This window comes from Canis lupus, chromosome 3, assembly GCF_011100685.1.
Source record: "Canis lupus familiaris isolate Mischka breed German Shepherd chromosome 3, alternate assembly UU_Cfam_GSD_1.0, whole genome shotgun sequence".
Taxonomy (NCBI): domain Eukaryota; kingdom Metazoa; phylum Chordata; class Mammalia; order Carnivora; family Canidae; genus Canis; species Canis lupus.
Window position 1 is genome coordinate 53,106,218 of NC_049224.1, and position 12,376 is coordinate 53,118,593.

Below are 12,376 nucleotides of genomic sequence, written 5' to 3' on the forward strand. Positions count from 1 at the left end.
AAAAAAAAAATCTTCCCAGGAGTGCATTGAGGGAAAACTACTGCATCCTGAGAAGTTCAAAACCAGGGCAAGCACCTGCATCAGCCCTTCAGGGATCCATCAGATTGACCAAAACACACAACCCCAAGTTTGGAAGACAGGGTGTTTACTGTCTGTCTGCTCTACCTCGAGCCAGCTGCTCCCAGAATGTGGACCTCTCCCATAGAGGTGGAGCGAAGCTGAGGAAAAGAGATCATAGCTGTTTATGCATGGCATTCCCTTACCAAAAATCAGCATCTTCCTTTCATATAAAGCATTTTCCTCATTGTTATAAGTATCCAGTTGGGTTCCATAGCTCCAAAATATTTGATTCTGATCATTTCTCCCCCTAGTTTACTAATTGTTTCAGTGGGGAGACCAATCCTAAGAGCTTCTTACACCAGTGTTGTATGACATTACCCCCCCGCCCCGCCCCGCCAGGGATTATGATTAATATCTTGTAACAGCCTCATTCAGATGAATACCAATTTAATTTCAGTAGTGTTGAAGAACTTTGCTCTTGTAAATTCAGTTGTTTCCTACCTCCTCCTTTGTACTATATTGTCATACACATCACATCTTTGTACATTGTATGCTTATCAGCACCAATATATTTTTTATTTTTATTTAGGTCTTTTTTTTTTTTTTTTTTTTTTTTTTAAGTAGGCTCCATAACCCAGTTTGGAGCCCAACACGGGTTCAAATTCAGGACTCTTGAGATCAAAACCCAAGCTGAGATCAAGAGTCCGACACTAACCAATCAAGCCACTCAGGCACCCCCATCAATACCAATTTATAATTATCACTTTATCTTTTAACTCCTAGGAGAAAAGAGTTACAAACAAAAAATGCTTTTGTGCTATACATTATATTTATTTATGTAGTTCCTTCACTGGTACTCTTTAATTCTTCCCATGGATTGGTCTCACTCTTGAGTGCCCTTTCCTTTTGGCCTGAAGGACTCCCTCTAGTGGGGCAGATCTGCTACTTAAAAATTCTGTTTTGTTTTTTGGGGGAGGGGAGTTTGTTTTTAATCTGGGAATGTACTAATTTTCCTTCATTTTGAACAATAATTTGATGGATATAGATTTCTCAGTTGAGTCCTTTTCAGCGCTTTGAATATACCATCACATTATCTTTTGTCCTTTCTTTCTGTTGAGAAATCAGCTTTACCCTTCTAGAGGATCCCTTATACTTGATGAATTCCCTGCTCTTTGGCTCCTTTCAAGGTCCTATCTTTGACTTCTGACAGTTTATGATTTGTGCAGGTGTGGATCTCTTTGACTTTATCCTTCTTGGGTCATTGAGGTTCTTGGATATGTAATGTCTTTCATCAGACTTGGGATTTTTTCAGCCAGTATTTCTTCAGATGTTCTTTGTGCTTCTCTCTCCTCCTCAGACTCCCAGTACGTGGACGTTATGCTTGATGGTGTCTCACAGATGTCCGAGACGGTTTCTCTTCATCCTTTTGCTTTCTGTCCCTCGGATTGGTTAATCTGAATTAACCCATCTTCACATTTGTTGATTCTTCTCCCACCTCCTATTTCATAAGTTTTTCATTTTTCAGCTTTAGAATTTCTGTTTGGTTCTTTTTTAGGATTTCTGTCTTTATTGACCTTCTCTATGGGGCAAGTCTTCAGTCTCATACTTCCCTCTGGTTCTTTGGATGTGGTCTTTGTATTTCAAATAGCTCTTTTAAAGTCTTGGTCTAACAGATCCGATGTTTGGAATTCCTCAGGGACTGCTTCTCTTTTCCTGCGCCTGGGCTAACCTCTGTTTCTTTGCATGTCTTATTTTGTACTGAGCACTGCACCTCACAAAGGCAGTTCTGACAGCCAGACCTGTCCCTTCCCAACCAGGGTTTGTTGTTATCGTTAGTGCTTTTGTTGGCTTAGTAACTTTGCTGAACTACCTTAAAGTCTATTCTGTCTCGTGTGGCCACTGACATCTGCTCACTTAGCTTAAGTGATCCCACTAACGATGCGACAGATTTCCTTTAATGTCTGGAACCAGTTAGTTTCTCAGCTCCTGCTGAGGGCCCTAGGTGAGCTGGCTCATTCCTTCAGAGAGAACGAAAACTGCCTGGCTAAATGTGGGAGGCCTCGAGAGTAGTCATGGGTGACAGCTTCAGCCTTAGTGGTTTATTCTGGGCTTAGGTTCCCAGGAATATGGTGGAGGTTTGCAGAGGCCCCTACAGATGTCTCCTTTCCCAGTGTTCCCCTTTAAACTTTTGGTTAGCCTGTTGTTTGCCCCAGCTGTTAGCAGTCTCTCTGGCAGCAGTGATGTTTACAGTTGCTGCCGACTGGCTTCAGTAAGTGTTCCCTGGAAAGAGGTTGTTTGCACTGGGTGAGTTCTGTGTCGGGTCAAATAGAGACCACCCCTGCGTGTGGGGTTTTGCAGGAAACTGCCAGACGGATCAGATAATGAGATCTGGGAATGGTGTTTTGGAGGAACCTTAGCCCCGTTCACAGGCCCCTGGGCTGTTGGTTTGCACAGTGATTGCAGACTGTTGGTTCTCAAGGCTGCAGGACTGGGGAGAGGAGGGACCTGGGCAAGATAAAGTTCTGTGAAGCTCACTCTTACTGGGATTCACTGTTTTTGTTGGATAAATACTCCATGGATTGTAATAAACTGGTTAGTTTCCAGAGTTCTAAAAAAGCTGATTTTGCCTATTTTTGCCCAGTGTTCTCATTCCTTTTATGGAGAAGAGTTATTTCAGAGGTCCTTATGCCACATTCCTGCCGAAATCACTTCTTTTCCTAGGCACTTGTAACTCCTTTTAAACTAGTCCTCCTATGAGCAGCTTGGTTACATACTCTACTGGGGAAATTTATGCCAGCTAGCTGGATCTTATTATTAAATACCTTAATATCTGCATGGCATATCAGCATTTTCACATACTTTATTTCATTTAATCATAAATGAAAGAACTGATGAGTGAATGTATTAGCTTTAATAAGTGTATTTCATTTTTTTCAGAATTGCTTATTAGAGAATAATTTTAGGATTTTATTTATTTATTTGGGAGAGAGAGAGCGAGAGAGCACAAGCAGGGAGGAGAGGGAGAAGCAGCCTCTTTGCTCAGCATGTAGGGCTTGATCCCCTGGGATCATGACCCAAGCTGAAAGCAGCCGCTTAACCCACTGAGTCACTCAGGCCCCCGAGAATAATTTTACGATATTTTACATTGGCTTACTATTTAATCTCTTATGCTGATGAGCTGTTGTATCATGTTAAATTGAGTCCTATGGTGAGACTTTAGTCTAAAAACCATTAAGTGAAAACAAGCAAAAACCACTCTAGCATGAGTAGTAAGCCATACATAAGTTCAAACTGCCCCCTTTGCCTTGTTGGTGCTTCTTGATAAGGTTAAATGAAATTTATGCCATTTACATTTTAGGTTATCATAGACTGTTGACTAGGAGTGTGGCTGAAACTCCAGTACATAAGCAAGTGTCCAGAAGGCTTCTTCACAGACAAATCAAGGGCAGGTGAGAACATCCTTGTCTAGCTGCTTTGTGCATCCACACGGCCTTGCTAAAGATCCTGTGGGCCACTGTCCATCATCTCAACCCTCTCATGATGTAGGTCTTAACTGTCTTATAACCAAAAAGCATTTAACATTCTATAAATTCCATGAGGGCTGGAGAACCATACAGAATGTACTTTTTGTTTCACTTACTTCATTTGCCATAATTGAAATTTATCCGTGGTGTTGCATATGTCCACAGTTCATCCTGTGTGTGTGTGTGTGTGTGTGTGTGTGTGTGTGTGTGGTGCGCATGCGCGCGCTGAGAAGCATTCCATCAAATGGATATTCCACATTTTTAAAAAGCATTCATAATTGGACGGAGGGAGTCCTCATTGCTGCTGAGCAAGCCTGGAAGTCTAGGATCTCAGCTTGGCCTCTGGGTGTGGTGGGGCCACAGTTTTCCGTGACAGTTAGCATCTGAAAGTTTGTCATGTGAGGCTGCTCCTTTCCTGGTTCTTTCGCTAGAGAGAACTGGCTTTCCTTAGGGCAGTTTTTGTTCCTGTTCATATATCTGGGTTGTCTGTTCCCCCAGCACCCAGTCTGGGATTTATGAAGCAAAAAGGGATCTCTGGGAGCTTATTGCCCTGTCTCACCTGGGGTTCTGAGGACCTCAGCCAGTTTGCTTCTTCCTGCCACCTTTTAGTCTGTAAGTCATTTTATATATAAGAATGTTGTTATCATTAGTGCTTTTGTTGGGGCTTTTTATGTCCAGGGCTTTTTAGCTGCACTTAACAGAAACAATAGGGAAGGGCTTGTCAAGGCTTCTTCTAGACATTATTTGTGTACAGACTTTATACACTTGTATAAGATATCTACAGCACAAATTGCAAGAAGTAAAATTGGTGGTTTAGATGGCATACATATTTCTAATTAATTTTTACATTGTAAAACTGCTTCCCGAAAAAATGTTCTATTTTACTTTGGACAGTAAAGCATATGAGAGTGCGTGCCAACACTGGTGTTATCAAACTCTGTGGTCTTTATTGCTTTGTGAGGCGAGAGGCTCTCTCTTTAATGTGCATTAAGTATGTTAATAATGAGTGATGCTGAATAATCTTTATGCCTTTTGTTCCTTAAGGTCCTCTGATCCTGGTCCTGATATTGACATTGTTGAAGAGTCCCCAGAAAAAGGAGCAGACGGTATTTACCTACAGTTGCTTTTTGTTGCCTTTTTTTTTTTTTAAAGTAGGCTCCTCACCCAATGTGGAGCCCAACTCGGGGCTTGAACTCACGACCCTGAGATCAAGACCTCAACTGAGATCAAGAATCAGATGCCTAACCAACTGAGACACTGAGATGTCTCTGTTTTGTGTTGCATTTTAACTAGTTTCTATGAAAGCCCTTCTGTACTTGTGCTATCAATTAGCATATCCTAGGATATTTTACAGACATTGTGATAGCTCTGGGCCCACAGTATAAATCAGTAAATATTTATTAGTAAATGGTCTCTTACACAGAATTTACCCAAGGGATTTCTGGAGAAATTTTTTTACACAGTAGAAATGGACGTCAGGGTACAGTCTAACCACTGTGTAATACAAAAAAGGGCTATTGTTTATTTTAAAAGAACATGTAGGGGCATGCACCTGGTTGGGTCCATCAGTAGAAGATAGAGCTCTAGATCTTAGGGTTGTGAGTTTAAGTTTCGTGTTTGGTGTAGAGATTACTTAGAAATAAAATGTTCAAAAACAGGTGATACAGAAGTTTCCCCCAAAACAAGAAAACCACTTCTTTTTTAATGATTCAAGTAATTTGTTTATTGAAGAAAAATTAGAAGCCAAGTTTTTAACAATTGCTTGATAATCCCACAATTCAGAAATACTGTTAAGATTTTAGTTTTAGTAATACTTAGAGGTGTTGTTTCTATACAAATGTATATAACATAAACATGAAAACTGCAATTTCTAAATTAAAAAAATTTTTTACAGAAGTCACACTATACACACCTTTTTTTTTTTTTTTTTTTTTAAACCCAACACAATGGTTAAAGGGTGGCAGTTTGAAACTTCTGAAGGGACTGTCTAGAGGGTCAGTGGTTGTTTTTGGACTTTGGGGCTATATATCATACCCCTTGTAGCTTTGTTAAAATACTTTAGAAATCTCAAAGTTAGTAATTTGTCAAATTTTTATCATGTGTGTGGCACTACATAAATTTGACCCATTTCATAAATGGAAAATGTAAAGTTTGCATTTCTACCTTGTTATAAACTACAAATCTGCTTTTGCAGAAGTAAGCTTGAGACGAAGTCCTCGAATCAAGCAATTGTCATTCAGCAGGACAAATTCTGGTTCCTTCTACTCTGGGTCTCAGCCAAAGTCTCGAAGTGTGCAAAGAGTTCACTCATTCCAGCAAGAAAAGTCAGGTAACATGCTTGCCCATCTGCCTTCAGAAGTCTGTGCCTACTTCGTGGGAAGTGGTTTTGGGAAGAGTACAAAATTTGACATTTTCTTTCTTGACATTGGAGCAGTAGAATAGGTATGCCCATTAGAGGTTCAGGGTGATGAATAATCCATGGCCTTAACAGTGTCCTCCCTTTGGATTCTTACAGCTGGTCCATACTATCCTTAGAGGTAATTATTCATTTAACAGGAATTACCCATTATTTCCACCTTGTGTTCATATTCTACACTCGGTGTCCTAGGTGGAAGGTGATATGTTTGTCCTTCATGCTTTCATCCATCATTGGTTTGGATCCTCAGATACATTTACAAATAGTTTTACTTGCATAATGTAAGGGCTCAGGTTAATATGGAGTCTTATTAAAATTCAAGATGGCAGGAATAATTGTAGCTGTTGGCATAATTAGGTGGGTTCCCTCTCCACTTCCACTTGCTCTAAAAAATTGTGATCTTGTATGGACTGGCTGTTCTAATAGTACTAGGAGGGCAGGAGTTAAGAAAGAATCACTGTTTTTGACTTGCAGACCAAAGAGAAAATTCTCCAAACCAAAGTATTCGTTCTCCTAAGAGGCTGCTTTTTGGGGCAATGTCTGAGATGGTCAGCCCCTCTGAGAAGTGTTCAGCTCGAATTCAAAGGCCTTCAAGAAACTCATTGGGCTCTGAGATACCCACCGCATATCAGGTATAACATTTCTATAATGTTTAAAATTGTGTGGTCTTGAGGGGGAAACGGAGACATGGCCAAGAAAACCCACTGAGTCCATTAGGGAAGAGAAGATAGATGATCTATAGATACTGATAGCTATTTGGAGGTCATTGGGTGGATCCAGATGAATGATGATTGGGTATGTGGGGATGTAAGACAGCAGTCTGGTAGAGGCCAAGAGAATATAAATGATCTCCCCTGGTCTGTTGGTTTCATCCACCATTTTTATCATGCTATGTATATATATTTTTGAAATGGGCAGGGATCAATCCTCTGTTTCCCTTACATTGCCCACCTGATCCAGTCACCCACATTAGAAACGTGGGAGTCTCTCTGGACTCCTTCCTCTTACCAGACTAAGCCAATCAATCAATCCTGCCAGTTTACAGACTATTTGATTGCATTCCCTCTTCTCCATCCCCTGCTATTCCTGCTCTACTACTCTTTGTTAAAGCAGGGTTTCTAGGTTTTCCTAAATTGAGACCATTGTGTTAAAAAAAAAAAAAATTGTTTGTAAACCTAATCTGCTTAGAGGTTGAGGGAGGACATAAATCTATGGGAATGGGTTTGAAGACCACTGATCTCCAGGACCAGGTTCAGTCCTCCCCAGACAGGCACAGGCCTCTGTGGGCTGGCTGTGGCCCTTGCCCCGCCCCTGCTTCATCCTCCATGTCCCTGGCAACATCAGGCTGCATGCTGGTCTGCACACAGCTGGTGCTGTTCCTTTTAGGCGTAGAAAACTTTAGAGCCCAAGGCACAGGAGTTCCCTCCTCCCTATCTTTTGCCTTTACCTGCTGACACCCATTCTTAAAGACCCGACTATTCCTGTCCCCATTTCCTGCTAGCTGGGTTAGACAGACAGCCTGTTCTTGTGCCCCCATGTTGTCCCATGCGTGGCCCTGTCAGTGCACAGGCACCACTGTGTCATCATCTGGCTGTATACCCCGTTGAACATGAAATGCCCACCAAATCAGGATTCCCTTGAGATGATCGAGCAAGTTTGTAGAAATGATGGGTGTCTGATCTCCTTTACCTGTTGGGAGTGTTTAACTGCATGTTGCAGGAAGGGAGGGAAATTTTTTTGCTGGGGTGTCCTTCCTGAGACATTATCTGTGTTGCTGTACCTTATGGATCTGTATATTCCATACCCCTCCCGCCCTACCCCCCCCACACACACACAGCCTGGCACATAGTGGGTGCATAGCCGGCACATGTTTGATGCAGGTGAATAGCAGGTGATGTGATATCTGGAGGCCACATTAGGCAGAGACCAGAAGGCGCTGTCTCATTGAAGAGAAAAGTAGCTGAGAGTGGAGTGATATATCGTTAGAGGCAAAGCCTATTTTAGCTGGAGCATGCATACTATGAAAATTTTGTCTTAGAATCAAGATTAGATTCAGTGTTTGGTGCTAGAAAAAGTAGACAAGTGAAATCTGGGTCATGGTTAGAAGTGGAAATGTGTCACTATTTGAGATCCAGCTTACGGTCATTTGTTCAGCTGCCCAGAAATCTCCCATCTGCCTTTCTCATTGTCTTAGAGATTATTCTAATGCTCGATAAAGAATATGGGTCATGCTGTGTATGCACTGAAACAAGTATCTCTTTACAGACTCCTAAGAAGAGTTACCGAAAATCTCCAGGCTCCTCTAAAGCTACACCACAAAGGTTCCTCCGTACACCGCAGACTCCACCGTACACCCCTGAAAGGCGGCAAAAAAACCCTACAGAAGTGACCCCTGGCAAACAGGTCATTTTTAAGGCATCCTTAAAAGACTGCTCACCTGGCTGGGATTCACCATCTCCACCAAAAGTCACTCCTCAGAAAGGATGCTCCCTGGCAAAAGGAGGAACCTCTCCTCTTGAAAAGAAGATACCAAGAACTCCCAAAAGGCCAGGTGGTCAGCCACCTGGATTTCTGAATTCAACTTGGCCACCTTCACAGACTTCCAGTCCAGAAAACACCTCCAGCAGGGCAGCGATGACCAGGAGTGAGAGTCTGACTTCCAGCAGGTATGCCCTAAGAACTCCTCCGAGAGCAGCAGCCTCAGGGCTGCAAAGAGAAACCTCTGTGGATCAAAAGCACCCCCATCCCTGTGTCCCCTGGGCTCCTCAGGTAGAGGAGCTAGCCCAGAAATGGAAGGATAAAGCTGTTTCAGTCCCCAAGACACTGGAGAGTACAAATCTGATTTCTCTCCCACCTTCTCCTCCAGAAAAACCTTTGACCTCTCCCTTAGGTGAGATTTCCACAAAAAGTCCATTTTGGAAATTTTCGATAGAATCTCCTCCCCCTGAAGAACTGGATTGGGAAGAGCCCCAGAAAGCACCCACTGTATCCTCGTCTCTCTCCTGCCCTGTGCCTTCAACGCCCCCCAGAACCTCACTGATAGCCCAGTCTGACCCCATGCCCCCTTTGCTCCCTTCTAAAATTGGAAAAAGGCAGAGAGACACCTCTAATCTTGAAAGCAGCTCCCTGCAGCGCCAGCCTAGCCCCTTTGCTGCTCCTAGGGTTACCACAGCTAGCAACCCAGCTGCCATCACAGATGCCAGAAAAGACCAGAAGGAAGCAACCCTCTCTCCTCAGCCTTCTCCTGAAAGACATAGTTACTGTGGGACTGGCTTCAACAGTGACTGGCGTCTGTCCTCTCCTCTGCTTATTGTGAGTGACACAGAGTATTTCACTCTCCTGGACGAAGCAGAGCACCATGGCAGTAATGGCTTACAAAGTCATGTCACACCAGCGGAAGAAGGTGAGGCGTCAAGGATGGTGGTTACCTGTGAGCAGCCTTCTCCATCGCACCATGGGCTTCCTTCATCCCCTCAGCCCAGCTCACCTCCCACCCTGTCATATGACCTGCGCTGCACCGCAGACAGGAGGCAGCGCCAGGCAGCCTCCCAGCTAGAGAACCTGCAAGCTTCACCTCGGTTTCCCAAAGCCTCTGCCAGCCCACAGACCTATGAGGTGGAGCTGGAGATGCAAGCTTCTGGCCTTCCTAAGCTTCGAATTAAAAAGGTAGACCCCGGCTGTCTATCTGAAGCTGATCCACCACAGAAGGTGGGCTGCCTGGGAGAGGAGAGTTCCCTCCCTGGACTCAGCAGCATGTCCCAGGCCAGTAAGGTCTCAGGTAAACCTGAAGCCACCTACATGTCACCCCCCTGCCTGCGCCCCGCGCACAGCACCCCCGGCAAGAGCGGAGGACAGACCTACATCTGCCAGTCCTGTACCCCGACCCACTGCCCCTCCAGCACCCCCTCTCCGTTTCAAACAGATGTCGGTGTTCCTTGGACCCCGTCTCCCAAGCACGGCGGGAAGACCACTCCTGACACAATTAAAGACTGGCCCCGGAGGAAGAGGGCAGTGGGCGGCAGCTCCGCTGGCAGGAGTGAAGTCGGCACTGACTTTCTTGCAGGCGTGTCCCTGCTCGAGCCGGAACACAGGGAGCGAGCAGGCCTTGAACTCAGCAGCTGTAGGACTCCCCTCTTGGGGGATTTTGAGCTTGAGGGGGTGTGCCAACTGCCAGATCAGTCACCTCCCAGGGACAGTGTGCCTCAGGCTGAGGAAGCCTTCTGGGGACAGTTTGGGTTGGGCTCCAGGAAGAGGCTCCTTCCTGCCAAGGAGGAAGTGGAGTGTCAAGCCAAGAGAGCATGTGACGAGCAGAGAGGAGACACAGACCGTAGCAGGAGTGAGGAGCACTCTCCGAGTATGAGTGGGCGGCACCTCCCCTCCACAGGGGACAACGAGGTGTTTATTTCCAGTGAGTCTGGGGCCCTTGGCTGGCAGCTGGCCGGGTGGGCAGGGAGGTGCTTCCTGAGAAGGTTCTGGCTCCCTGGTCTGGGGTGCTGGGGGCCGCGCTTACCCTGTGCCATTGCATGTTGTCACTGTAGGTTCCACACCCCCGGCAGGTTGTGCTGTGCGGAGCTGCCTTTCCACCAGCAGCCTGCAGGCGCTCACCCAGTCTCCACTGCTCTTCCAAGGGAAGACCCCTTCCTCGCGATGTCAAGAAGCCAGAGGTAATTTGTCCATTAATGGTCCTGGAGACTTACAGGATCAAACCTCTGTCCTTTGGGGGACTCCCCAGAGTTAGCTCAGGGTTGCCAGGTAGCTGGATGGATGGTGGAGGAGTCAGATGGCCCGAGTAGGGGACAGATGACTTTCCCTGTGGTATCATGTACTCTTCCCAGAGAAACTCCACCTGAGAACTCCAGTGTGTCATTAAGCAGACCTAAGTTCCTGCTCTATTTTCTTCAGCTTCCTTAAGCAGTGACAGCTGTGGACATAACCACACACCACGTGGCTCTAGTCCCTGGAGCCTGAGGAGCGTGTGTCAGGCAGCATGGGACACAGGTGGCACACTGGCAGCCAGCTGCTTCCCTCCAGGGGTGTATACTTCTGTACACAAGCTAGGATTAAGGACTGGCTGGCATGCACAGCCTTCAGACTCAAGGATTCCCTTTACTGTACCCGACCTGGGGAAGGACTTGAGTGTCTAGAACTGAAGGGGAGTGCAGGAGATAGAGGCCCTCCAGTGATTCCCTTCCCTCGAGACCAGGATATAAATCACGCAAAACAATGTACAATCCAGCTGAGGGAATTCAACCCACAGCACTTTACTTTTTCAGTTCCTTACCGCCACCAGCTCAGTGCTGATGTGGTGGGGCGGAGAGCCTTGTGACAAGTATGGGCAGTGCTTCAGCAGCACTCAAACCTGCAGGGTTTAAATCCACCTGTGTGTGTATCACTCTCTAGTTCAAGCCCTTTCTGCCTTTTTCTAGATGAGGATACAGAGGTCTTCCCCACCACGGCCGAAGAATCTCCGTTCAGCCGAGCAATCTCCAGGAGACGCCCCATCAGCAGAACTTACTCACGGAAGAAGCTGATTAGCTAGTTAGGACAGAACTGGCCAGGGGACTTATAACAACACTACCAAGCTGAGCTAGAGCCCTGACACTCCCTACACAGAGGAAGTGCACCAGGAGCAGTTTTCTGTGGACAGGGTAGGAGTTCAGGCTCATACCACAGAGGAATTCTTAAATAGACACTCAGTTCGCTGAGCCAGGGCCCAGCTTATCTGTCCTACATTAACGCTGGGCTTGCTGCACAGAAACATGAAGAACCAGGGCTCCGTGGAACCAAGGAAGCTCAAAGATGGAAGTCAGCCCAGTCCCTGGGAGCATAAAGGAACAGGGGGGCCTGGGCCTGCACCTCTCTTACTGTCCGCTATCAATTCTGACATGAGTGCCTTAGGGGTTTTAATCCTCTTGGAATGTGTCCTTCCCACCTGGTACCCCAATCCACCACCCTAGCCCCCTTGTTAGGGAGGTGGTATAGCTGGTGCCCTAACTCAGCCTAGGGGTTGGGGGCAAATGGAATTGTAGGGGCTCCCATTCCAGCCCTAGCCTCTGAGAGACCAAGGCAAGTCCGACAACCACCCCCCATCTCACTTGTGAAGTGGGAGAAAGGGCTCCCCACAGGTCCCTTGAAAAGCTGAAGGCTGTGTCCCATGGCAGAATAAATTTCTTGCATTCCTCATGTAATAAAAAAAAAAAAAATCCTCTCTGGCTACTTAGTTAGCATTCGGGCCCTTTCTGTTTAAGCTCACAGTCTCTGGTTGACTCACTCAGGCCGAGCGCTAGTGGTTCTTGGAGCAGCTGCGTCTCCGGGTCAGCCTGAAACCCAGCCCGGCCCCAGCCCCACCCTCACTGTGCACGGGGAGATGCCTGTG

At 45.9% G+C, this 12,376-nt stretch overlaps 1 protein-coding gene across 2 annotated transcripts in view; it reads left to right on the plus strand.

Annotated features, from left to right (window-relative positions):
- TICRR (TOPBP1 interacting checkpoint and replication regulator) overlaps positions 1-12,220 on the plus strand; it is a 45,315-nt gene extending 33,095 nt beyond the window's left edge. The window contains exons 16-22 of one of the 2 annotated variants that reach the window (XM_038532829.1): positions 3,419-3,509; positions 4,629-4,690; positions 5,779-5,913; positions 6,475-6,632; positions 8,266-10,408; positions 10,539-10,664; positions 11,427-12,220. In XM_038532829.1, the coding sequence (XP_038388757.1) occupies positions 3,419-3,509; positions 4,629-4,690; positions 5,779-5,913; positions 6,475-6,632; positions 8,266-10,408; positions 10,539-10,664; positions 11,427-11,539 (2,828 nt within the window). In that variant the 3' untranslated portion in view covers positions 11,540-12,220. The remainder of the gene's footprint in view (positions 1-3,418; positions 3,510-4,628; positions 4,691-5,778; positions 5,914-6,474; positions 6,633-8,265; positions 10,409-10,538; positions 10,665-11,426) is intronic. The other variant, XM_038532830.1, reaches the window with a different exon arrangement.
- Positions 12,221-12,376: the final 156 nt, after the last annotated feature.